This window comes from Pempheris klunzingeri, chromosome 12 (genome assembly GCF_042242105.1).
Source record: "Pempheris klunzingeri isolate RE-2024b chromosome 12, fPemKlu1.hap1, whole genome shotgun sequence".
In the NCBI taxonomy this organism is placed as follows: Eukaryota; Metazoa; Chordata; class Actinopteri; order Acropomatiformes; family Pempheridae; genus Pempheris; species Pempheris klunzingeri.
The window spans coordinates 21,777,791-21,803,226 of record NC_092023.1 but is presented as its reverse complement, the minus strand read 5'-3'; the positions used below and the strand labels follow the sequence as shown (position 1 = coordinate 21,803,226).

General features: G+C 40.0%; 1 protein-coding gene across 2 annotated transcripts in view; it reads right to left on the bottom strand.

The window, feature by feature from the left end:
* gbf1 (golgi brefeldin A resistant guanine nucleotide exchange factor 1) overlaps positions 1-25,436 on the bottom strand; it is a 94,341-nt gene that overhangs the window by 37,094 nt on the left and 31,811 nt on the right. For both annotated transcript variants that reach the window (XM_070841653.1, XM_070841654.1), the window contains exons 4-6: positions 10,821-10,952; positions 1,275-1,393; positions 340-448 (exon numbers count right to left, since the gene is read on the bottom strand). In XM_070841653.1, coding sequence (XP_070697754.1) covers positions 340-448; positions 1,275-1,393; positions 10,821-10,952 — 360 coding nt within the window. The remainder of the gene's footprint in view (positions 1-339; positions 449-1,274; positions 1,394-10,820; positions 10,953-25,436) is intronic.

Below are 25,436 nucleotides of genomic sequence, written 5' to 3'. Positions count from 1 at the left end.
TTGTTCAACCAAAGTTACACACAATACGACATAAGTCCCCTTTCTGTTACAACTTTACTGAAACAGCTACAGTATACAGCATGTTTAAAACACCTAATGCATACAGCCAGCATCTACAACTACAAACGTGTCAGTACGACTTTATTATGGTATCACATTGTATTGTTACATCTCTAGCATGTTACAATTGAATAAAAAAATAAAATTTATGTCACAGCTCCTGGGACTCCAGGCTGGGAACCACTATGTTACTGGAAGGCCAAAAACTCATCTTATGAGTCTTCCTCAGAATGACATACAGTATATGACATATCTGAAATAGCGTTTCATGTAACTCACCACTTAAGCGCATCTCAAAGCAGATCCTGAAGCAGGACTGCATGATCTCACACACAGATTCATTGGTCAGATGAGCACCGACTGGTGTCAGCAGCAGAGTCCTCAGGACCTGAAACGCAGCATAATATGACTGTACTAAAATCCAGAGTCACATCAATCAAGTTTACCAAACAAGCAACTGAGATTAGGATATTGAATTGTGGAGTGAAATCACAGTGCTACTAAATCAGCTACATGGATGTGTTTTTTATCCAGGACGGGAAAATACAGTTCGAAAATAGAGCTCCACATCCGGAATTGCTAAAAACATTGTGGACCCACAAAAACGAGCTAGAAAAACACGTAGTTCACCACCCACACAGATGCTGGGATTTACTATGAGCATGAGGGGAAAATATGGACACCTCTGTAAATCCATGCTGATGGTTGTGGAACTCATTGCAAAATGTGTCATCCTGCTATACTACTAATCAACTAATGCCAAGACATATATTGAGTTATCAAGATATTTTCTTTTTGCCTGTAAATTGCCAGTAGGTGTGAGTGTGAGTGTGAATGGTTGTCTCTATGTGTCAGCCCTGTGACTGACTGGCGAACAGTCCAGGGCGTACCCCGCCTCTTGCCCAATATAAGCTGGGATTGGCTCCAGCCACCCCACGACTCTTATGGATAAGCAGTATAGACAATGGATGGATGGATAGTCCACTACTGGATAGTATCACCACCGCTGACTCATTCCTCGACACTTTGGTGCATTATATGATACATTTCTTTTGATATGGCAATATAATGAGAGATAGCATTCCAATTTTATTTCATCAAAATATTTATGAATACAATCAAAATTAAATAGATGAATAATATAGAAATGCTTGAATGTTGTTGTCACTGTAAAAAAAACATTTCTGTAGGTACCACATGTAAGCATGCTGTACCTGTAGAATTTTCATAAGGACGACTTCATCACTAGCAGGGTCCGTTCCGACAAATCTAGCGTGCGTGACTGCATCTGCCATGTTCTCAATGGCCTCAGCTGCTGCTTCATGGTTAGCATCTGCAACAGACAAGAAACACACAATTCTCTCAAAAGGCAGAAAAGGAAAACTGCACAACAAACTTCATTGGCTTAGTAACAAGAGTTATTATAGGAAAGAACACTTAAAAGAAGCATGTTAAGGTGGGCAGCTGGGGTCTCAGAGGCTGCACTGATTATGCATATAGAAAGTTTGATGTCAAATCTGTTTACCCTGCGGCTGAGTCAGAGTCAGTAATCCTACAATCAGATGCAATACAATACAACAGCTCTGCCATGAATTCCACCTTTCTAAAATGTGTAATGTTCAGGTGTTGGTGACACTGATCGGTTCAAATTCAACTATATGTTCATTGTTTTAAGTCACACTTATTATGTGATGGATTGGAACTGGACTGCATTATATTGAATAGTTCCTTACATTTAAGACAAGATAAGATAAGATGCACCTTTATTCATCCCCCATTCCACAACAGCTTCCACCCCATTTGCGAGCATGAGAGAGACAGTCTACTAAAAACACTACTCCATATAACACAGTTGAATGTAATTTGACAAATCATTTAATTCATTTAAAAAAATTAAAAATTACTGGTTTCAGTCACATCACACATCACATCCAAACTTGTGATAATGTGTTCTTTTTTTGCTATTTCCTTACATTCTGTAGAACAACTATATTGAGAAAATAAAGAGTAGATTAAACCAGAAATTAAAACCCTAAATGAATTTATGGCAGAGCTACTTTTTGCTTGTATTAGACTGCACAGATGTACCTAATGGCCACCGAGTGTATTAGAGTATGTTGGCAGGTATATTTTATATAAAATGAAAACGTTTTCTCAATCAAGAAAAAGTGTGTGCCAACCATCTCCCCCTGAAGCCTACAAAGGAACGCATTATGTACAGTATTTCTTTGCATGGGACCCATCCATGAATGACACAGTATAACAGATCATTCAAAAGCAATATTACTCTACAAGCTCTGTCAACATCAACGTAAAGAGATCATCTGCAGCAGCCTGTTGACATCTGCAGCTTCCCTGTCTACTACATCTGTTTAGAGAAGACTATAGCATGCACAGCAGGGTGGAGGGATTTGGAAGCCTTGAATGAATGACACAGAACGCCTTTATCTATTGGTAGGATACTCATTTCCACCACCAAATAAAAAGATGTAGTGCAGTGCATAACTTGCCCTTCCTGTGGTGCTTGTAGTTTACTCCCACTCAAGCGTTTAAATTGAATTTCTGAATGACGACAACAAATCAGAATGGGTCACCATTCCAGTGGTAATGTTAATGAAGGCTGAGTGAGACAGCATATCTACGATGCTGGGGTGACGGCTGTTTGTTAATTAAGAAACTAAGAACACAGGTCCAACAACAATGTATAAACAAAATGAGATAAATGGAGTACAGCCTACCACATTGTCCTTCAAACCCTGGGATCTAATGACTAGATCTAGCCTAATGTTTGAGGCAGGCTGGTACAAATTGGCTCTCAGAGCAACAGGAGCCAGTGTTTTTGAAACCCAAGTGGCTGGCCAGCTATCTGCCTGGAGCCAGTCTGTTTTACTTTCCCATCACCCTCAGGAGCAGCAATTCATTAACTAATAAGCAGAGGGGGAAAGAGGGGGGAGCGGAAGGACAGAGGGAGACGGAGAAAGGGAGGTGCATTTGAGGTCTTTCTAAGTAAAACAACAATGCAATCTGTCAACATGAAGACTGGTATGTGGAAAAGATGGCCTGCTCAGGGTTTTAAGTTTTTGTGCGAGTATGTGATTACTAGTCGACATTGGATAAATGACGTTACTACCAAGTGTGTAAATGTTTCTTGTTCACTAGTGTGTAGATATGTTCTTACTTTGCACACAAAATATGTGTGGATGCAAAATTACCAGCATATTCATGACAGATGCACGCCAGACAATTTTGTTCTAACCACCATGCATATGGAAGTGAATCAGAATAATTCTTATTTGACAGGCACATGGCCACTATTTTCCATCAGCATACTGTCGCGCCCACATTTCACTAATTAAGCAAATACTTTACCCAAGCCTAGAAGCAGGGGTTAAAGTGGGCCAGAATGACCTGGAATGGTGTTCTGGCACCATAATATTAACTGCATCCAGGGCAGTAAAGGGGTTTGCTGTTTTATTACAGAAGATTTGACCAGATTAACTTGGAATCTCTGTGTTACAGCTCATCTGTCTGACATGTAGAAAAGTACAGAATGTCATTTACATTCAGATCCTGACTGATCCTGCCACCCTGACGGGATAATTAACACTTATTAATAATTAATGAAGTTACTGCTGCTGTGCCGCCATGTGCAAAACTGCCCAGTCTGTATTTGGCGTTGCACGTATTGTTCCTTCTGTTGGGTGATGATTGCGGGCATTTAATAATTAATTCAAATGAAGGCATTATTCTGTTCCGACACGATAATGTTATGGCGTACCACATTACAAAACCCACTTTAAACTCTGCCTGAAGCCAAAAACCACAAGAATTTGAGTAGTACTGAAACTGAAACAATAGTGTCTCAGGTGGATGCCAGAAAAGGCACTTTTTTTCACAGTGGCTTTAGTTCACGTGTATTCAATATATTTGACTAATGCAGTAGTAAATTAATGGTTTTAAATATTGTTTATGAAAGCCTTTTTTTAATGAACTTAAAAGGTATTTCTTTCCATTTACTGAGACAGCTGGGCTATCACCATGGTGTACACATGGTCTGAGTCACTTCTAAATTTGTTGATAGTCTGTGAAGAACAAAATATTGATGAATCCAGAATTTGTGCATAACACATTTGTACACACAGTTTAAGCATTTATGAAAACACACTGTTTGTGAATGAGGCCCGTTATATCAGTCAGAAGTTGCTTAACCCTTTATCTGGCAAGGGACCATATTTGGTAACTTAAGTGGGAGTTCAAAATGATCTTGCCTCACCATGAGGCAGTAGAACTACCAGATTTCTCCAAGCCAATCAACCAATTCAATTTGTAAGTACTTCAATGAGTGCCCTATAAAGGGTTAATGGTTCAGAATTAGTTCATGTGTTGCCGTTGAAACAGAGCAATTCCAGCATCCCTCCAGAAGTGAGGGCGACAGCAAGCATGGAGTTGTGCTGCAAAGATCCAATGTCCAGACGCAGAAACTGGAGCCACAAGGAAATCCAGCAGAATGTCAGAAGTGATATAAAACACTAATCCGTCTCTTGGCAAACAGTCTATACAAGCAATGTCCAAAGGAGGGGTTGGGGGGCATTGTTAAAATAACACTGAGGAAAGGAGAGGCACAATGTGTGTGTGTGTGTGTGTGTGTGTGTGTGTGTGTGTGTGTGTGTGTGTATGCCTGAGGGTATATGGGTAAAGTCAATAGGAGGTTGAACCAGCTGCCACATAAAGCAGTTGTATCAAACTCTGGTCCCAAAAATCAAATCAAAGCCGTAGCGTGAGTGAGAGTGGGAAGGGCAGAGTAGCTGGTTTTTAAGCACGCAACACACAAAAAGCTCCCAAACAGCACTCTGCATAAGGGCAGATGCATCTTTAGAACCCAAACAAAGGCCTGCTGCCTTTTCCATGGTCACAGAAGAAACTAAGTTCACCTGTTCATCTTCTGATTAGCACAAGATCACCTTTCAGCCAAGCTGCTCTTCTCCCAGCTTCAGCTACGCAGTGGCTGTACACACGATAGATTATATATTCATAGGAATGTGGAGTTTGTTTGATGTGTTAATGCTGTTGCATTTTTTTCTAAAGAGATCATGCAAAATCTTTGTATTTGGTTCCCTAAAACAAATCCAGGAAAATGGCAGCAACCAAGTGAAGTCTAAATAAAGCATGTCTCCTGTCTTTTTGGCGAATATCACTTTGAACAATTTCTATACTGAAGAACCAAACAAAAATGAAAACAGCACAATCAGAGCTAGAATAAGCTACAGCCAAACATTATATTGAAATGTATTGGTTTGGGGGAGGTTTATCACACATCTGGAAAAGCTTGTAAATCTTAAAGAGAAGGCTAGCTAGACAAAATAAATGCAATGGCCCTTCCTTCTCTTTGTAAAGTCACACCCATGTGTTTCCAGACTGTTGTGGGTACCTCACAGGCTCTGAAGGTTTGTCATTGTGGATTATGTTCCCTTTTGGGCTTTACTTTATTTCTATTTCAGATTATAAGGCATGCCCCAGCTATTTCGTGCTGTATTTCCACAGAGTTAAAGGACTTGTAAAAGGGGAATTAAAAAGAAAATAAAAACAAGATGAGCCCTAATGGTTTTTTCTCCACTTCAGTGCCATTTCTGCCCTGCTTTTCAGTTTTCATTTTCACTTTCTCTCATGGCATTTATCTTTATCCATTTTATTTATTCATGTATTTATTTCGCAGTTTGTGTAGTTTTTCCTCACAGGTCAAACTGTTTTCCTCTAAAAACACAGCCCACTAATGCTAACACATAATGGTGAAAGCTTCGTTGCCTTTTTCTTGAATTTGTTTGTTCTATTTTTACAACTATCCTATTCAAGAATAACAATTTATTCAACCCTAAAATCATAGGAAGGCTACAGCTGTACTCTAAGCTAATCTCTTCTGGCAGTGGCTGCAGCATAAGCCTCAGCTGAGCCTCACTCTGAGCCCTATGTGGGCTAGTGACCATGCAGCTACTAGCAGCACAGTAAGGGCTTTGCTTACTCTGCTGGGCAGGAGAAACAGAGGGAGAACGAAGGAGGAACAGGGGAGGAGAGATGAGTAGTGGGAAAAGAGAGGATAGAGCAGAGATCTGGGTGTCTATCAGCACTGAGGCTTAGTTTACTGCTCCCTCTATGCCAGCAGACCTCAAGCCACAAATTGAGAGGAATTACCTCGCGGTAAATGAAATGGGTGACTGAAATGACTGGGTGTGTGCGGGGCATAATTTTCTTTCTCCTGGGCCCTAAATAAGCATTAAGTTAAAAAAGAGGGCGGTGCAGGGGACATGTTGGTGGGACAAGGGGTAAAGTGGTTGTGGTGACACAGTGAAGGGAGAGATTATACTGAAGACAAGGGCCAGAATAAAGAGGAGCACAATTGAGTGCCAGATGCAGTTTCTCTTTTCTACAGACTTGGAGAGGGATGATAGTGTAAAACTGAGAGCCAGCACACTCCACCCTTACAAGACATGAAATGGTAACATGAATCACAATGTAGTACATGTCCATTTACATAAACAGCATCTGACTTACTCCAAGTAAATGAAACAAAGATATGTGAATATGTAGGTATCAAAGGAAAACCTGATGTTTAGTAACATTGTTTAAGAAAATCTAAATGTAGAAGAGATCGTTGTGAAAAGTGTGTATTTCTCCCTAACCAGAAGATGGCACTACTTGACCAGACCAGTGTTGTTATACCTTTTGCCCACCAACCACTCATATCTTCTCAGCTATCAGTCTCAGTATTTAGATCAGTTATTTTATCTTAAAAAAAGTGATGAATCATCAGTACAGTTCCTTTGGAGAGTCTAGAGATTGTTTTATTCTCATTATTACTGCCATTATTATTGATAACAATGTTTTGATAATGATTTAATAATGATCATATTTCCCTTAAGCTACCATTGGGAGAGTTCATGCAATTTGACAACTAAACGTTATTTTTTATTCTATTTTTTAAAACACCATTTTCCCACTGTATGGATTATGTTCTTGCTGGCCTCAATTTGTGTTACATGATCTATTCAACGTGCACTACCAGATTACATTCTATTATATGGCACTATTGTTACAGTGTACATATATATGGTTTCTATAGTGTAAATTAGGGTTATGGTTTAAAGATGAAGCATATAGGGTTTTTGTTACATTTTGCTTCTTAACTACCTCATTTCCTTTGTGATTTTTAGATCTTTTCGGATACAAACGGATTAAATCCCATATTCGTGTCTTCCGACATAACTACCTTTAATTTAGAAAATAAAATTAATACATTTTCCATCTTGAGTTGCAGATGTCAAACAAGGGAAATACCCAGATTAAACTCACTTTCAGACAACGGGCCGCTTGAGACTGCATTGGAACAAAAGTCAAACTGAAATGCAGCACGGTTATTAGTTGTCAAACTACTGTCATATTCCCTCGTCTTTGCAGCAAGTGGGGAGAGAGAGTTGTGCTGCATCGCCACAGTTGTGCACCCCTTAAACGAGTGCTAATGAGATGCTGGTGGTGGTGAGATGGCATCAGCATGGGGGTGGTGTGGATTAAGGGAGTGGGTGTCACGTCTAGAGAGACAGACAGAGGCTCTGATACTCTGGGGGATTTGTGAGGTGATCTTCAAATAGATATTATGTGTGTATCCGTGAGAGTCTGGGCAGACATTCTTTTTAACATGTACACCAAGGAACTGCAGCATCAGTCAGAAAGCAACGACTACTGCTGGTCTTCAGTACGACCTCAACTATAAAATTATTTTCTTTGTTGATTACTTGCAAGTTGTTCTGTCCACAAAACGTCAGAATGTCAAAATGTCAGTAGGATACATTTCAGAAGCCTTGCTGACGAGCCTGAAGACCTGGTTCAAGTTTAGCTACCCCCACTGGATACATGCCTTCATTTCTAACATCATATCTGTCCAGAGTCTCCCAAAGTAATACTACATTGTGGTCTCTATTTAAGTTTATTTATTTATTCATTCATTTATTTTGCAGAGGAAGGGCTTGTCTACAGCTTTTCCAGAACCAGCTCCAGATAGCCGCAGTTAGTTGACCTTGTATGACCTGGGAGGAGTCACAGTATGGCCAAACTATACAGACCTGACTGAGATCCGAAACTTACATGCATCTACAGCACCAGTCAAAAGTTTGGACACACCTTCTCATTCAATGGTTTTTCTTTATTTTTTCTATTTTCTAAACTGTAGATTAATATTGAAGACATCAAAACTATGAAGGAACCAGAAAATGTTTTATATCTTAGATTCTTCAAAGTGGCCACCTTTTGGTTTGATGACAGCTTCTTGCCTTCTTAATGTGTCAGTTGTGTTGTGCAGAGGAAGGGTTGGTAGACAGTTCTATATAGTGAATAGGTCTGTTCAAGTACTGTTTTAACCCTTTATCGGGCAAGGGACCATATTTGGTAACTTTAGTGGGAGTTCAAAATGCCCTTGCCTCACCATGAGGCAGTAGAACTACCATATTTCTCCAAGCCAATCAGCGACAATCAGACTACATGACAGACAGCCAAGAAACCATATATGGTAACTTCATTGAAAATGAAAATTTTTTGAAAAACTCACTAAAGTAAAAAAGGGTTAGGGTAATGGTCTAGGGTTGAAATTTTGAATTTGTATTTCAATGAGTGCCCTATAAAGGGTTAATCCATATTATGGCAAACTCGAAACCACTCAAATATGTAAAGAGAAACAACAGTCCATCATTAAAAGGTCCCATATAATGCAAAATGAACTTTTTAATGTTTTTTGGGCCTAAAGTTTTTTATGCCTAAATATGTATCCCTGATGTGCCTACAGACCACCAAACTATGAGAAAAGGCCGTCCTCTCTCTGTTCCTTCTTCTCCATCTTATAATAAATGTGTGTTAAAACACTCCGTTTAAATTTGGCTTCATCTATGATATCATAAGGGGATGTGATGATCATGTGACCTCCTCCAGCCTTTCAGCAGACCGACTATCTCTGCCAACTGAAAACCTCCTGAATCCACCTTGCTGTCCACCATTGTTTGTTCCTCACAAGATAATGTTTTTTGAACATTACCTCTGCTGCAGAGGATAAGTTCATCAGCGTTACCAGCCTCAGAAACCACAAACTAACAGCACCTCAGATTAGAGCCCACATAAATGCTTTACAGAGTTCAGGTAGCAGACATATCAACTGTTCAGAGGAGATTGCATGAATCGGGCCTTCATGGTTGAATTGCAAAGAAGCCACTGCTGAGGAAGAAGAACAAGAAGAAAAATTCTTGGGCCAATCAACACAAGGAATGGACATTAGACCAGTGGAATTCTGTACTTTGGTCTGATTAGTCCAAATTTGAGATTTCTGGTTCCTCCCGTCATGTCTTTGTGAGAAGCAGAGAAGGTGAGCGGATTGTTTTTACATGTGTGGTTCTCACTGTGAAGCATGGAGGAGGAGGTGTGATAGTGTGGGGGGGCTTTGCTGTTGACACTGCTGGTGATTTATTCAAAATTCAAGGCAGCATGGCTACCGCGACATGCCATCCCATCTGGTTTGCACTTAATGGGACCATCATTTGTTTTTCAACAGGACAATGAGCCCAAACACAAGGCTATTTGACCAAGAAGAAAAGTGATGGACTGCTGCGTCAGATGACCTGGCCTCCTCAATCACATCAGATGATTTTGGATGAGTTGAACTGCAGAGTGAAGGAAAAGCAGCCAACAAGTGCTCAGCATCTCTGGGAACGCCATTAAGCCTGCTGGAAAACCATCCAGGTGACGACCTCATGAAGCTGACTGAGAGAATGCCAGGAGTGTGCAAAGCTGTCATCAAACCAAAAGGTGGCTACTTTGAAGAATCTAAGATATAAAACATATTCTGGTTTGTTTAATGCTTTTTTGGTCACTACCTAATTCCATATGTGTTCCTTCATAGTTTTGATGTCATCAATATTAATCTACAGTTAATAATAAAATAATAAAAACAAAGAAAAACCACTGACTGGTACTGCAAAGTGTTTCTCCTTAATGAAAACATATTCTCCATACCAGATATTCAGATACAGAATGTTGTATGCATGTTAATAAAAAGGGTAAATGGGGTCTATAAGTGTATGCAAAAACACTTAACGTTTTAAGAAAAATTCCATCAGGCGGACAAAGTGGTCAAAGGTTACCCAATTTAACAAAAAAAGACAAGCTTTTGAAGCATTTTGCATTATGTCAAAACAGATGTAACAGCAACTGTTGGGGAGTCCTATTTACTGTAAGATAATGTGACCTAATTGGAGGAAGTGATGAAAGCACTGGTTGGAGTGCAGGATAAGGGAAACAAAAACGAAACAGAAAGCTAGACGTTTAAAGAGTCTTAACTGGTGCAGTAATGCAATGTGGTAAGATCCAACTAAATATCATCCTAAACTGTATCATAATCATAATAATAACAATCATTCTTTCTAATGATCAGCTGGGTCAATACAGGGTCTCTTGCTGTTTTATAATACTTTTTTAAAGACATTAGACCTCCACAGATTATTGACACGTAAAGTACATTGAAATAGGGAGCAGGTTCCAGGACCTGAAGCATGTTACATTTTCACGTGGAACCATGCTGGTTGTCCCTACTGAATGCGTTCAGGAAGTGTTCTCAAGCATTTGCAAGGCCATGTGCCATAGATGTTAGTACACTTTCAAGGTAAAACTTCAAATTCAAATTCAAAAATTGACTTAAAAAACAGACACATTGTTAATGTCACAATTCTTACCTATAAGGCCATAGGAAAGAAACTTGTTGACTGATGTAAGGGCAAGGCCTGTGATTGGTCCAGTGGTGTCCTCCGAACGGACCACTTCCAGGAAGGGCCTCAGAAAAATGTTGGGTTCAACATCTGGCAGCTCTGAAGAAGAAAGACACACACACACACACACTAGTCACACAAGATGAAATCATGGAAATCTAACTGTTGGGTAACTTTAGACCTATCAGTTTTAATCTATATGTAGTTATTTACTATTAATATTTATAATTAAAATGTATCTTTTGATGGGATCACATCAGTCGTGACACAAAACTGGTGTGTATTGTGCAATGGACTCATGACATGCGAGAAGTGAGTTTGGAGAAACAGGCGAATTGTGACAGACTTATTCAATATGCCTAATCAACCTCATATGGACAGACATCCAAATGACGGCTTAATGTGCCCTACGCTTAAATTATACTTTATCTCTTTATTTAGGGTGTTCTGGCCTGTTACCGTATATTTGCACAAAGTACTATGTTCATTAGTATAAGTGTTAGTTGCTGTTCGTTCCTTACAAGACAATTCTCAAGAAAACAATTCTCAAGAAAACACTTCTCAAGAAAACACTTCACAAAAACAAAGAATATTTGCAGCCTAAGAACTTCCAAAAGTGAGACTCATACAAAATCCTACTGACATGACTAAACACAATGATAAGTAAAAATCCAGCCATGGAACTAAAAAGGAGTGTGATGGATGCGGACAAACCAAGTGATTATGATTTAAAGCACTGTTTTTTTTTAATGCCAAAGGCCAAAACAGAGATGGCAAAAGTGTAATATATTGTAATTTTCTTCAATAAAAATGTAATACTAAATATTTTGCAATTCTACTTTCAACTACCTTTACTGCTCCCCTATATCTCTACATCCCATGGCAAGGCCACATTATCTGGGGTTCATCTAGGAGGCATTCAGCCTTAGACTTAGCACACAAACAATTCAGAACAGAGGGGTCAACAGTGCTGTGTGCAGCTTCATGTACTTTTCCCCTGCACTCTATATGACGGTCTGTGTAAACAGCACTGTTGCCCTGAGGGGGCCAGATCAATGAGGAATTAACGTCACAGGAGGCTGAAATTTGCAGAGAGAGATTGGAACATGGAGGACAAGAAGAAAAGAGGATTGTATGAGAGTTAAAGGGAGCTAGACAGAGATGGGAATAGGGAGAAAATACTTAGAGAAGCTGCTAGTGCATTTAAAAGAATAGTTCAACATTTTGAGAGAAATGCATACTTTAATAGTGCAAGATAAATGTAGCACTTCCAATATAGAGATGTGTCGGGCATAAAAATGTGAAGCTTACCTGGCTCTGTACAAAATACACCTACCGACACAAGGTATCAACACAAAGTGTCGTGGGAATATTTTCAGTTCAATTTGCCCAATATTTGGCAACTGACAAAATATCTGCAAAACGAATGGCATTTCCATCAGCCTAAGCCATCCACTGTCAAAAAGAAGTGGACGTAACCTTTGACGTCTGAAAAGTAACACCAATGCATTTTAGTGCCTTAAACCTGCATTCTTTCTGATGGTGACTCCACTGGCTCCAAAAAGAAGTCTCACTGTATGGAAAAGTATGAGAAAATGACCCCATTTCTGACCTGATTAATTCTTCAGTAAGCATGTTTCTAATGACTTTATTATCTGAATCGCTAGTTTCATGTTTTCTTCAACACAGCGTGATGTTCATTTTGTAAATTGTTCCATTCCATTCTAAATCCAGTTTAGAGTAAAATAGACAATAAAAGAGGACATGCTTTAGTGGTGTACTACTTTGTGACTAACCAATAACAGGTGGGTCACGCCTTAGCCTACCCACTGAGAGGCCAGTGAAAAACTCATCCGTCACTTCTGGCTCCAAAATGAAGATCACATCACAAAATGGCAGTCCACAAACCAATAGGTGACATCACACAAGCTACATCAACTTCTTTTATATGATATTAACACACTTAATGCTGGACATCAGAATGCTAACATTGTCAATATGAGCATGTTAGCATGCTGAAATTAGCACTCTTATACAGTCTCAAAGAGTTGCTAGTGTAGATGGAGTCTAAGTGAGTAATCGTTTCGGTGATATCAAGTTCCTACGCCTCTGAAATATAAAATGATACGATTCAGTACTGTACTGTACTGTACTGTACTGCAGTGGTCATGACATTTTGAAACAAAAAGTTCTACATAATGATACGCTTCTTTTTTCTAAATACAAACCATTAATTGACCATAGTGAAATATCATCAATCACAGACAAACCATAATCATCTGAATTAGTATCAATAAACCTATCTTCCTCTATAGTCAGTCCAGGGAGAAGGGAGCTTTGTTGCATTCCACTCTGGAAACCACCTTTAGCAAATTCACCTGACTTCAATAGTCTCTCTCTCTCTCGCTCTCTCCCCCTCTCTCTCAGGAGAATTCAGACAGACAGGGGGTCACAAGAGGTGGAAGCAAAAATACAAAACAGGTAAAACAACAACAGAGAAAATTAGTAGTCATGCACAGCGCTGCAAAATGTTGTGCCAGAGGAGTACTTGCCACAGCATAACCGTGAGGATTATGGCTTTAAGAGCAGCTCCACTCCAGACAAGAAAAAACAACTTAGACATCAAAAGCACAGAGGAGAGCGTCCGCCTAATTTCCAAATGTACACATGTGACCACCATGCATTAGCATAACATATCCAATATCCCTCATTTAGAAATTTCAAATATGAAACTATTTGGAAATTCACACAGTCCCTTTATCAGCTGTAAGGTCACTTCAAGGCCTCACTTTCAAAAGCAAGTCTCTTCCTTGCTGCTTTATATAATATTTTCATCTGGTGTTTCATTTCAGGTTTTATTAAATCTGAAAGGTTGGTGCGTTTTTGGTTTAAAAGGTGAAGGGTGGCACCAACTGTAAATATAGCAATGTATAAAATAAATTTTTTTTCTGTAAAAGGTAATAAAAACAAACAAAAATCAGTGTTAAATTCAGAGAATGAGTTGGCTCTGTTGGTTCTGTCCATCAGACGCCAGGGAACTTTTTAAAGCGGGGTTTGTGTCCCATTACTTTACACTGTCGTAAGGGTAGAGGGAGGGTGCTCAAATGAATCTGTCAATAGACGCTGATGAAGACTTCATCAGATGCGATCACCCTGTAAGTGCTATGGCTGCGTTCCCAAAGACCACAGATTGGAAAACTCAATTGTGTTGTATTGATCTGGTTGGCCATCGGTGAACACAGGGCTGACTGAAGCGGTCTGTTGGTGGCCACCGCCAATCTTCTTATATAAAGTCTAAATACAGGCTCTGTACTTCAACTCAATCTCAGTGGCTTGTGGAGTTGAGTGAAATAAATAACGATGGCTGCAGCCATGGTGAGGCAATCATTCTATCACCAGGTTAACCTCTAGCTGACATTGACCAGCAAAAAAAAGCAGGATTAAAGGGGCTCACTCAGGCATGCATGTTGCCATCTAAGGGCTGGGTTTGCTGAGTACAAGTTCGATATTAAGAGTGCATACAAGTCCAACTCGAGTTCAGCTTAATTGGTAAAAAAAGAGGTTTGTGAAATGAGCCCATTACGATTCACCATGAGCCTAATCCTATCGGCCCTCACCATGCTGGAGCTCCATCTTTCTGCTTGTAGCTATAGTGAGAGTATCCAGCCATGTGTGGATTACCTCTCCAAATGACCCCAGCAAAGAGGCAGGGGTGAACCTTTGCCCCCAGGAGAGTACCTTGGGATGAGGCTTGCTCACCACAAAACAGAAGGCATCTTTAACACATGCACATCTATTGGCACTGGAGCAGAAAGGGCTTAGAACATGGAGCAACAACAGCTGCAGACGTACCTTATTGTCCAGACAACAGGAGAAAAATAGCTACACAGAGAACATCACAAAATGAAATACAAACAATATCTACACCAAACCAGACCAACTCAATTGAAAACATACAAATATTTCAACACCGAGTCTCCAAAGACCTTTGCAAGGCTTTCTAAGCAGAGTCAAGAGTTATACAAATAGGCTTGTCTTCCAAAGAATCACAGTGAAGAGAAGCTGAGGCAAGGCCTCAGATGCTTTTAATGGCTAATACATCAAAACAGAGGAGATTTAAATTCATATGGTTCTGGCATTGCAACTGAGTAACCTTCTGGATTCACAAAAGCAAATTAAACAAAGGACACTTGACATAGTCCAAATAGTAAAAGAATGTTGCAAAGCTTAAACATGTAATGTCTTACAAAAGTATCCAAGGTTCTGCAGTGGTATCATTTTGCTTGCTTGCTAGTGATATTTTCAGGGTGGGAGACAAAATTATTTATGTGCACCTGTGTGAGTGACTCTGAGCTTTGACATCCAGGTGACAAAATGCTCGGATTCAGAAGTCTGATGTGAATAAATCTGATTTTTTATACTGTATCTCTTGTAACTCTCTCTCATTACCAAAAAACAGCAAACAGTAGCAGCAAAAGATTATTAGCTATAGATTGACAAAAGGCCACAATGACACTATAAGGCTGTTGTCTGATTTGTTCTCACAATCTCTCTTATGAGGTTGCATTCATTTCAGTAGTCAGAATCTCTTGACTTTCATTTATATAATACATTTGATTCGATCCCATATTTGGATCAAGTGGCCTGTAAAAAATGCAAACTGCATTACCATCCACATTTTCAACAGGACTTGGTATTAGACCTTTAAATAATCATTCAAACAAAATGTTTCTTTATCTTTTACAAGCAAATTATCAGTAGGCCAAGTGCCATCCTATGCTAGTGTATATTCTGGTGAAAAATACTGTATATCTGAGTGCAGCGTTTCCCCATATGTATTCAAGAGTGGCACAGCACCACTGCTAAATGATTAGTTCCCAAACGCAATAAACCCGCTGTAAAAAGGTTGCTGTAAATTTTAGAGTAACATACTGGCAGCTGGATGGATTTCATTTACAGTATCACTACTGTAATTTCATTTACAGTATTATCATCATTACTGAAAATCATTTACAGTATCACTACTGTAATTTCATTTACAGTAATATCAGTACTGAAAATCATTTACAGTATCACTACTGTAATTTCATTTACACGATCATATTATTACAGTATTTTTTACAATATTATTAGATTTTCAATTACAGTTTAGTTTAAATTTACTTTAAACAAATTCAGTTAACTGTTTTACTGATAATTTGTTAGTAATATCTTACTCTAAAAAACAAATCTAATTGCAGCATAGCACTATAAACCATAATTTATTTATTTTTTTCAGCCAAAGATATCCCATTTACCAATGAACATTTGCTCTAAACATATCTGTTACAAATTGTAGAACTTTTACTTACAAAAAGTTTAGACAGAAAAAAATTGTTTCGTTCAAACGGGGCTGAAATAGGGTGCAAACAGAAAGCATTAATACAAATAACAATCACAAACAGTGTGTGCATACACACACACACACACACACACACACACAGTCTACTAAATCTCATGTCCACAAGGAGCTAACATGCTGATGCTTACCATATGCACCATCTTACTGTAGTGTTAACATGCTAACATTTGCTAGTTATCACTAAACACAAGGTCAAGCTGAGGCTGATGTCATTAGTTCTGCAGGTTATTTAGTCATAAACCAAAGTATCAAACTAATGACATTTCTGACCTGACGATGGGTCCAAATAAAGTCAGAGGATCACCATACTGCTAGCATGGCTAAAATGTGAACTCATACTGCTGAAAAGTATGACAGGCATTACAAAAGTACAATAAAAAAATCAAATAAATAACCAACATTTAGGATATTAGTCAGCAAAGCGGGTTTCAGTATCATATTGCTAACCCGTTCTTCTATTTTAAACCACAACCTGCTTCTTTCATCTGAGTGATGAGTTTACAGCCTCAGAAATTGTCCCATGCGGATAAATAAAGTTTTTTTAACTGAACTGAATTATACAAGGCGGACAGTGGATAGCAGCAGCCTGTGGTATACAGGCTAGAAGGATCAGATGTAGCAGGGAGCCTGCTGCTGCTGCCAATTCAAAATAGTGAACATTTGCTGAGTGACTGTCAGAAAGCACCTTAGCACCTCTTAACTCTGCTGAGTATCAGCCTGTTAAACATCTATTCTCTCTCCTCCAGTCTCAATGATCACCTATACTCTACAACAGATGTTCTATTTGAGCAAGTGGCGGCCTCTAGTTTTACTTTCATAGTCAGTTTATAGGTCATATATACTGCAGGTGAGCAATGAAATGATTGGCCGTGTTGCGAGTATTTTTTTGTAAACCAGCAGGGCCAGAGTAGGAAATCTCTGTAGCAGTATACCACAACCTTAGACATACTGTCTATGTGTATTTTGTGGAAATGTCTCTGAGAGACATTGTGCTGCTACAGTGGTCTCCAGCACCACTGTGAGGAATCTGAGAGTTATCTTTGATCAGGATTTGTCCTTTACCTCCCACATAAAACATATTTCCAAAACTGCCTTTTTCCATCCACGTAATATTGCTAAAATCAGGCCCATCTTGTCTATGATGATGAAGTCCTCACATTTGTCACTTCCAGGTTGGATTATTGCTGTTCCTTATTATCAGGCTGCCCCAATAAGTCCTTAAAGACTCTCCAGCTGGTTCAGAACGCTGCTGCTCGTGTTCTGATGAGAACTAAGAGAAGAGACCATATTTCTCCTGTACTGGCTTCTCTTCACTGGCTTCCAGTAAAATCTAGAATAGAGTTTAAAATCCTTCACCTCACCTACAAGGCTCTTAATGGTCAGGCTCCATCATATCTGAAAGACCTCATAGTACCGTACTACCCCACTAGAGCACTGTGCTCCCAGAATGCAGGCCTACTGGTGGTTCCTAAAGTCCTCTAAAGTAGTGATGGAGCCAGAGCTTTCAGCTATCAGGCTCCTCTCCTGTGGAATCTCCTTCCAGTTTGGGTTCGGGGGGCAGACACCCCCTCTACATTTAAGAGTAGACTAAAAACCTTCCTTTTTGATAAAGCCTATAGTTTAGGGCTGGCTCAGGCCTTGGACCAGCCCCTAGTTATGCTGCTATAGGCCTAGACTGCTGGGGGACTCCCATGATGCACTTGGCTCCTCTCTCCTCCTCTTCCTCTCCATCCTGATGCTTCATGTCTCTTTTATATCCGTTACTAACTTGGTATCTTCCCCGGAGCCTTTCTGTGCTTTTCTCATGTCTCAGGTTCCTGTGGATCCTGGTCCTGGTTCTCCTGCTGTGGTTCTCAGGTTCCTGTGGATCCTGTCCTGGTTCTCCTGCTGTGGTTCTCAGGTTCCTGTGGATCCTGGTCCTGGTTCTCCTGCTGTGGTTCTCAGGTTCCTATGGATCCTGGTCCTGGTTCTCATGCTGTAGTTCTCTGGTACCTGTGGATCCTGGTCCTGGTTCTCCTGCTGTGGTTCTCTGGTTCCTGTGGATCCTGGTCCTGGTTCTCCTGCTGTGGTTCTCTGGTTCCTGTGGATCCTGGCCCTGGTTCTCCTGCTGTGGTTCTCAGGTTCCTGTGGATCCTGGTCCTGGTTCTCCTGCTGTGGTTCTCTGGTTCCTTGTGGATCCTGTTCCTGGTTCTCCTACTGTGGTTCTCAGGTTCCTGTGGATCCTGGTCCTGGTTCTCCTGCTGTGGTTCTCTGGCTTCATGAATCACTGCTGCTGATCCTCAGCCACCAACACTTTTTACTGATATTAGTCGTGCTATTATTATTCATATATTAACTATTGTCATTATTACCATATTGCTAATTATTAGTCTTATTCCTATTGTCAGTACTATAGTTGCTGTCATCTGTGAAGATTCTCAGTCATCCAGGTCATAGTTATTCCTTAGGAGTTGAGTAAAAGTCAACTGGACTTGTTGAAGGTACTTGAAGACGTTTCACCTCCCATCCAAGAGGCTTCTTCAGTTCTAACTGACAGGTAGGGAGGTCAGGCATATAAACACTGTTGGGGTCGTCAGGCCCTGAGCGGGTCCTATGTGGGTCTTTACCCAATCGTCATGTGAGTCGTTGTGTCACGTGACCGTAACAACCCACATGATGGCCCGGTGTGTTAACGAGCCATTGTTACGCAGGGTGACTGAACACCCATTCACACCATGACTCATGCGATTTAACGACATGTGCAATTTTAGCTAAGCTGTTAGACCTTTGTGCAGTTTAAGCTAACTTTAGTTAACTCTAATGGTTAATGTTAACACTAGTTATATCTACCTACAGTATAGAACTAACTAGAAGACAGTAGGAAAACTGCCTTCCTCACGTTTCCTCTCTCAATAGAAGTGACTACATTTGTTTTACTGACAATAATGATAGAAATAATATACTTACGTTTCTGACGTTGTCAGTTATCCAGCGTTACTTCTTTTCTCTTCTGTCCACTTCCACCAAAACCATTACAACAATTTAAAAAGAAGTCTGGTCAGTTTTATTACTGTAAATGGATTTACAGTTGGGAAGAATTACAGTGGAGACCGAATAGTTACCCAGAATTCTTTGCCATTTACAGTAACATACTGTATACATGTTTCACAGTATCTTACCGTACGTATTACAATAAAATACTGTTCCACTATTCCAGAAATTATTTACGCAGCCAGAGTTGGGGACAAGTGAGGATTATAAACAGAACTTCCCTAGACATCGCCACAGTTCAGCAGTCTGTTATTGATCGTCCAAAAGCAGATGGTGGCAACAAAGGCTCTACTGCTGGTCTCGTTGGCATGGACTAAATATAAGAAGTGCACGTAGCCACTGAGATGTCACCCATAGGTTTGTAGACCGCCCTTTTGAAGCCCTGACTTTGGTTTTATGGGCATCACGATCTTTGTTTCATGGTGGTCGCCATCTTGGTTTTTTGGAGCCAAAAGTCACTTTCATTCTGCTTACATTGCCTCTGATTGGTTAGTGACAAGGTAGTCTCATCCTAAAGCATAGCCATCCATTTTACTCTAAATGGGACCATAATTTACAGAACTATCATCATGCTGTATTTGAAGAGTTGAAACTTGCGATGAAACCTCATCAGGAAAATGTTTACTAGGGTAATAAATCAAGTGAGAAGTAGGGCCATTTTCTCTTAGACTTCCATACAACATACAACCTGAAATCTTTTTTAAACCAATAGAGTTGCCACCTGCTGGTCATTAGAAGAAGAAGAATGCAGGTTTAGGTATGCATTGACTTCACTTTTCAGACCCAGAAGCTATGTCTACTTCTTTTATACGGTCTATGCTCACTACCCCACCTATTATCATTATTAGCATTATTACGGACAGTCCACGGCACAACATCTGTCCATCCAACATGCAGCACGTGTGAATATAATGCTTCTGCTGACAGATAACTTGTCCATCCATGAGCTGCCACTGTCCGCTATAAGTAGTAATAACAAAGTATAGCAGAGTTAAAGCAAAACCTTTATTATAGTTCTGCACTTTAGCTCAAGAGGTCAAAAGGGTCCAGTGTTTTAAATTGAAACATTCCTCACTTTCTTATTTTAAATAGAGCAAAGTATTTCATCCTTTTCTATTGACCCAATGAATGTACTTTGATGTAGTTTGATTGTCCAATGTCAGGAGGGTGACTGCATAACATTTAAGGAAAATACACCATCTTGCATGGATCTTGATGTAAAGCATACCGACCACAGGGTACAGAGATACAAAATGTGATTATAGAATGAATTCAAAAGTTGTACTACTATTATATACATCTGTGGTTTAGGAGCTGTTAAGGAAGTGACCCACTAAGCAATTTGTATAAATAATCTATACTACTATGCGAGCTAAAGTTGTATGCATGTCCACCAGAATGTGAATGCACATGCACAGTACATACACACCAAACTCAACCCCAAAACTGACATGCAATTCACAAGCTTTCAGAGAAAATGGGCAAAACGACACCTTCTATAAAAGGTTCAACAGAGGCAGGGAGAAGCAGAGCAGCAGATGAGGGAGGGGTGAGTCTCCCCTTTGACCGACGCAGCAGCCCAAAACCAAACACTGATGGTTATTGATCTGGACCTCCTCAGCTGCTAAAATTAAGAGTCAGGGTCCTTGGTTGCAGTGCTGAGGCTCCTCGTGCTGATGAGAGAGTCGCTTTAACAAGAACAGCAAGGCTAAATGAAATCCAGGGAGACTTCTGATGTTCATCTACTGAACAAAGTCTAGCACGACAGTGTTCTTATACATCTGTCGGGAGAAGTTTGATGAATGTCAGCTATCCTTAGCCCTCGGCCCCCACCCTTTTTCCATTCATTCTTCTTTTTTGCCCACGGTCCCTATATTCTCCTGAATGAATTTGCTATTTGTAGAAGGGGGCAATTAGGATGGAACAATGCTATGGAGCTCCATATGGTCATTTCATTGGGCCACAGTGGTATTTTATAGATGCCTGGAACAATGCCTCTGCACAACCTAAACAGGCAATTTGAAAGCCCCGGAGAAATTAAAACTTTTCTAAAATGCTTGGGAGGATGGCTGTAATGGCTACTGCAAGAGAGCATTTCCTAAAGGGCTACATGGAATATAGTTAGCATTTGTATTTACAAGAGCACTCTTACTGGACTGTTCAAGGAGGGAGAAGCAGAGAACTAATAGTCTTACAAGCACATGCAATATCCTAAAGCATTTAATAATTATGAGGTCAATAAAAAGGATGTCTTCACATTGCTTCTTTAGAAGAGTAACAAACATCACAGGTTCTACTTATTTTATCTCAGTGAAGATCCAATGGCAACTAATCAGCTTTTAGCCGGGATGATCTTTCATTTTAACCACAGAATTTTCTTGTCTCCGCCAATTGCACAGGTTGCATCTAGGTTATTATAAGTGTAACACACAAAGTATAGCTTTTAGATGCACACGCTAATTTGCTGCTACAAAGTGCAAGGTTTTATTTTTGTAATGAAGATGAGGTGCAGAAAGAGATGTCAAACAAAACTTTGTGGGGGTGATCTTTCTTTAGAATCACTCTCAAAGATCACCCTGTTCTTTGCACAAGCATTAAGTAACATTTTAGAATTAAGTTGCTAATTAGGCCTCTTAACCGTTCAACTCTGATACAGAAAATTCATATTTTTTAACTGGAATCCTAGAAAGCCACAAAACTCCCCCCGATGCCAACATCCCATGCTTTGTTTGCCACAAATTAACACACAGCACTGGTAGTAACCTCCGACCTAAGGGCTCTGTTCAAACTGCCCTGTGAACTTCATGCAGATCAGTAAACGAGGTTTAACGAGGTAAACGAGAGCACCTGCCACTGGGAAGACATAGGCTCCCCTTTTTCATTAGGCGTGTGTGTGTGTGTGTGTGTGTGTGTGTGTGTGTGTGTGTGTGTGTGTGTAATAGAGGTTACAAATGCAACAGAATCTACTGCAATGTTCTAGGCACAATAAAAATAGCTTTAAAAAGTTTTTCTCTGGAGTTCAAGCTCTATAGGTTTAGGTTCCTTATTATGCCAAATCCCTCATATATAGGGCTAGACGATAAATGCAGTTACTAGGTCTGCGCCCAACCAAAGATTTCGTAGTCACGTTTGCAATCGCACCCACAGCAAAAACTGTAATAGTCCTGAATGTGATGGAACAACTAGTAAGGATACTGTCTGAATATTTTGTCAACATAGTATAACATGGCTTCACCCTCTCAAAATTGTCCAGTGTTTCCCTATTTTCATTCATTAACAACGCACCATCATTGCACAATCATGTCCAACCGACCAATTTTTTAATTGGTCGGTCAAAAAACAATCAAAAAACAATTACAATTACAGCATTTTCCACAAAAGTCTGTTTGCTAGTCATGTGAGTATTCCTAAGACTATAGAAACATTTGCATAAGGACTTCTGTGGTTCTGGAGAAGCTTTGTAAAGTCTGAGAAAATAACCCTTATGATATCCAAACACCCCACCCCGCAAAAAGTTGTGATTTGACCAAAATGCCAAGGCGATTCCTTTCGACAGAGTTGTGTTTCACCTCTATAAAAGCAGAGCCAGCTAAATAAAGGAGGTGCATTCAAACAGCATGACTTCATTACCAAACTTCGTCTGGGCCAGAGCCTGCCAGCCCCTGCACTGCTTTGCACCTGTTATCCTGTACATAAAATGTATTTTCTATGCTGCATACTTTGCACAGAGAACACATTATTCCGGCAGGGAGCTGGCCGGGCCCCAACATCCACTTAATGTGTTTCACAGCCTGCTGTCCCCTCTGTGATGGATGGACATACTTTACACTCACTGCAGTTCTAAATAACGGATGTTTTACCATACTGAATTCAAATATGAGGAGGTGCACATGAACATGCAACAAGTGTTGTGTATAAAACGGAAATATTTTGTATCACTGTGGGTTCATCATTCATGTTCCTGGTTAAATATCTTTGTCCTTCATTGCCGTTGACAAAAAAACTCTCAGCACATTTCTTCAGATGACCTGCCTTGCCATAAATGCAGTCATCTGATCCAAATCATTTCATTTCATTTTGATGCAGAAATGTTTGCTTGTAGTGTCACAGTAAAGTGCCCTTCAGATGAGTCAGGCTTGTATTATCACCTCTATTTCCAGAAAGAGTAGAGCGCAAGATGTACAATTTGCTTCCCATCCTTTAACCTTGTCAATGTCACTGTGTGTTTTGGTTAGGACGTTGGGTAGGGAGAAAGGAAGGGGATGAGGACAGGGTCAGGGAAAAGGAAGGGGGCATACAGTTGAGGTAATGAGGTTCGGAGGGTTTGAGGTGCAGTACAGTGTAGCGTTAAGCTGCAGAAGACATCCATTCGGCAGGACGGACCACCACACATGGTGGAGCTCGGACTGTATTTCACACCCCTCTTGATGAGTACCGCCATCACGAGTGCAAGGAAAGAATGGGGGTTGGGGGGCCAGAGCAGTATGGTGAGGGAGTAAAGCAGTTATTGTAACTTGCCAAAGACTGTCCACCTGAGAGCTCAACAAGTTGACTTTTGAAATGTAAAATGTCCTGCTCAGTCTGTAACTTGGTCACAATTAAAAACACTGATCTAAAGTATCTGTATCACAACTTTTTACTCCATATTTGGTAAGAAAAATTTTGCATGCCAGTATACTGTTTTGTAAACTTTCAAATATTGATCCCAGCGTTGGCCAGTAGTCCAGCACCGGTCACACTCTACTTTTGTATGTGGAAAAGATTACAAAACAATGCAATATGTTGGTTTTCTTTCGTCTCTTGTCTGTCCAATCAAGAGGGAAACCATTCTGACAGTGAGGATGTTAAGTGCCATCGAGGAAAAACAGTGTGGACAAATAGGAGTTAATGAGAGAAAGAAGCAAAAATATGTCAAAAGACTGAAACAAAGCAGTCAACACAGAGACAAAGCTGTAGTGCGTGCGTGTGTGTGTGTGCGTGTGGAGGAGTGGGGAGTTATCGGCCTTATTTGTTTCACCTGCTGCACTCCTTCAGCTTCCCACTAATGGCATTCCCATGGGGCAGAACAGATTCCAGAAACCACGCACTGTACCGGCCGATTCTACTGTGTTCACATGAGACTCACATCACTCTGCCACGGACGCCAACACTGCACTCTGCCAGAAATTACACATAGCTGCTGTGAACAAATTGATAGTGTTTGAAAAATAAAACTGCTGTTAAATGGATAAACAGAAAACACTCAACTATCACAAAACATTATTTACATTAACGGAGGTTTAAGATGTAGTCAAGAGGCTGCTTTTTATCTATATTAAAGTCAGAACGACATCTACGTGAACGTCTGTACAATCAGTACAACCAGGGCTAAAAACACTCAACGAACAAAACCTTTTAAATGTTAACACTGGTACCTTTCTTGATTGTTTAAAACATATTTCAAAATGTATTTATGCTGCCATTTTACACACAGTGCCAGCTTTATTTGGAATACTTCATTAGCCACTTCATTAATAATGCTTAATACTTTGGTTTAATCTTAAGCGTGCATCTATGGGTTCTGAACTTAAAATGTCTTCCCTTTAAACCAACAAAAGCTGCTTACAAACGTAAAAGCTTACCTTAATTCAGTTTGAAAAGGACTCAGATTCAGTTCACAGAAAAGGAAAAAAATTGACTTCAATGGATGTGAACTAACAGCCAAAGAAAAAGTGTTAAGAATATAGAAGTACTGAGATCAAGTGTTATAGCACAATATCACTAGTCGATACCTGGTTTGATGTAATTGTCCGACTCAAACTGTAGCCATGACATAACAATACACCACCACCGCTTTCAACCTCGCAGCATGAGGCAGTTGATGCAAATGAGATCACAAGTGTAAACCCCTGGCACTCCTCCAGACTGAAATCACTCAAAAACTACAGCTGAACTATCTCAGGGCCATGGTTCATTTTTTTAGCATTGCAGTGACAGCCAGCTGTAACATCTTAGCGGTGCTTTAACTTTTCTGGAAGCTGGGTAAAGATGACGATAAGCCAATAAATCAACATGTAAGCCTTTAAGTAAAAAAGAAAAAAATCCCTGTGCGGTATGAAATGAGAAAGTGGCCACATCTAGGAAATGTGTTTGAATGTATTTCGAATTTAAAA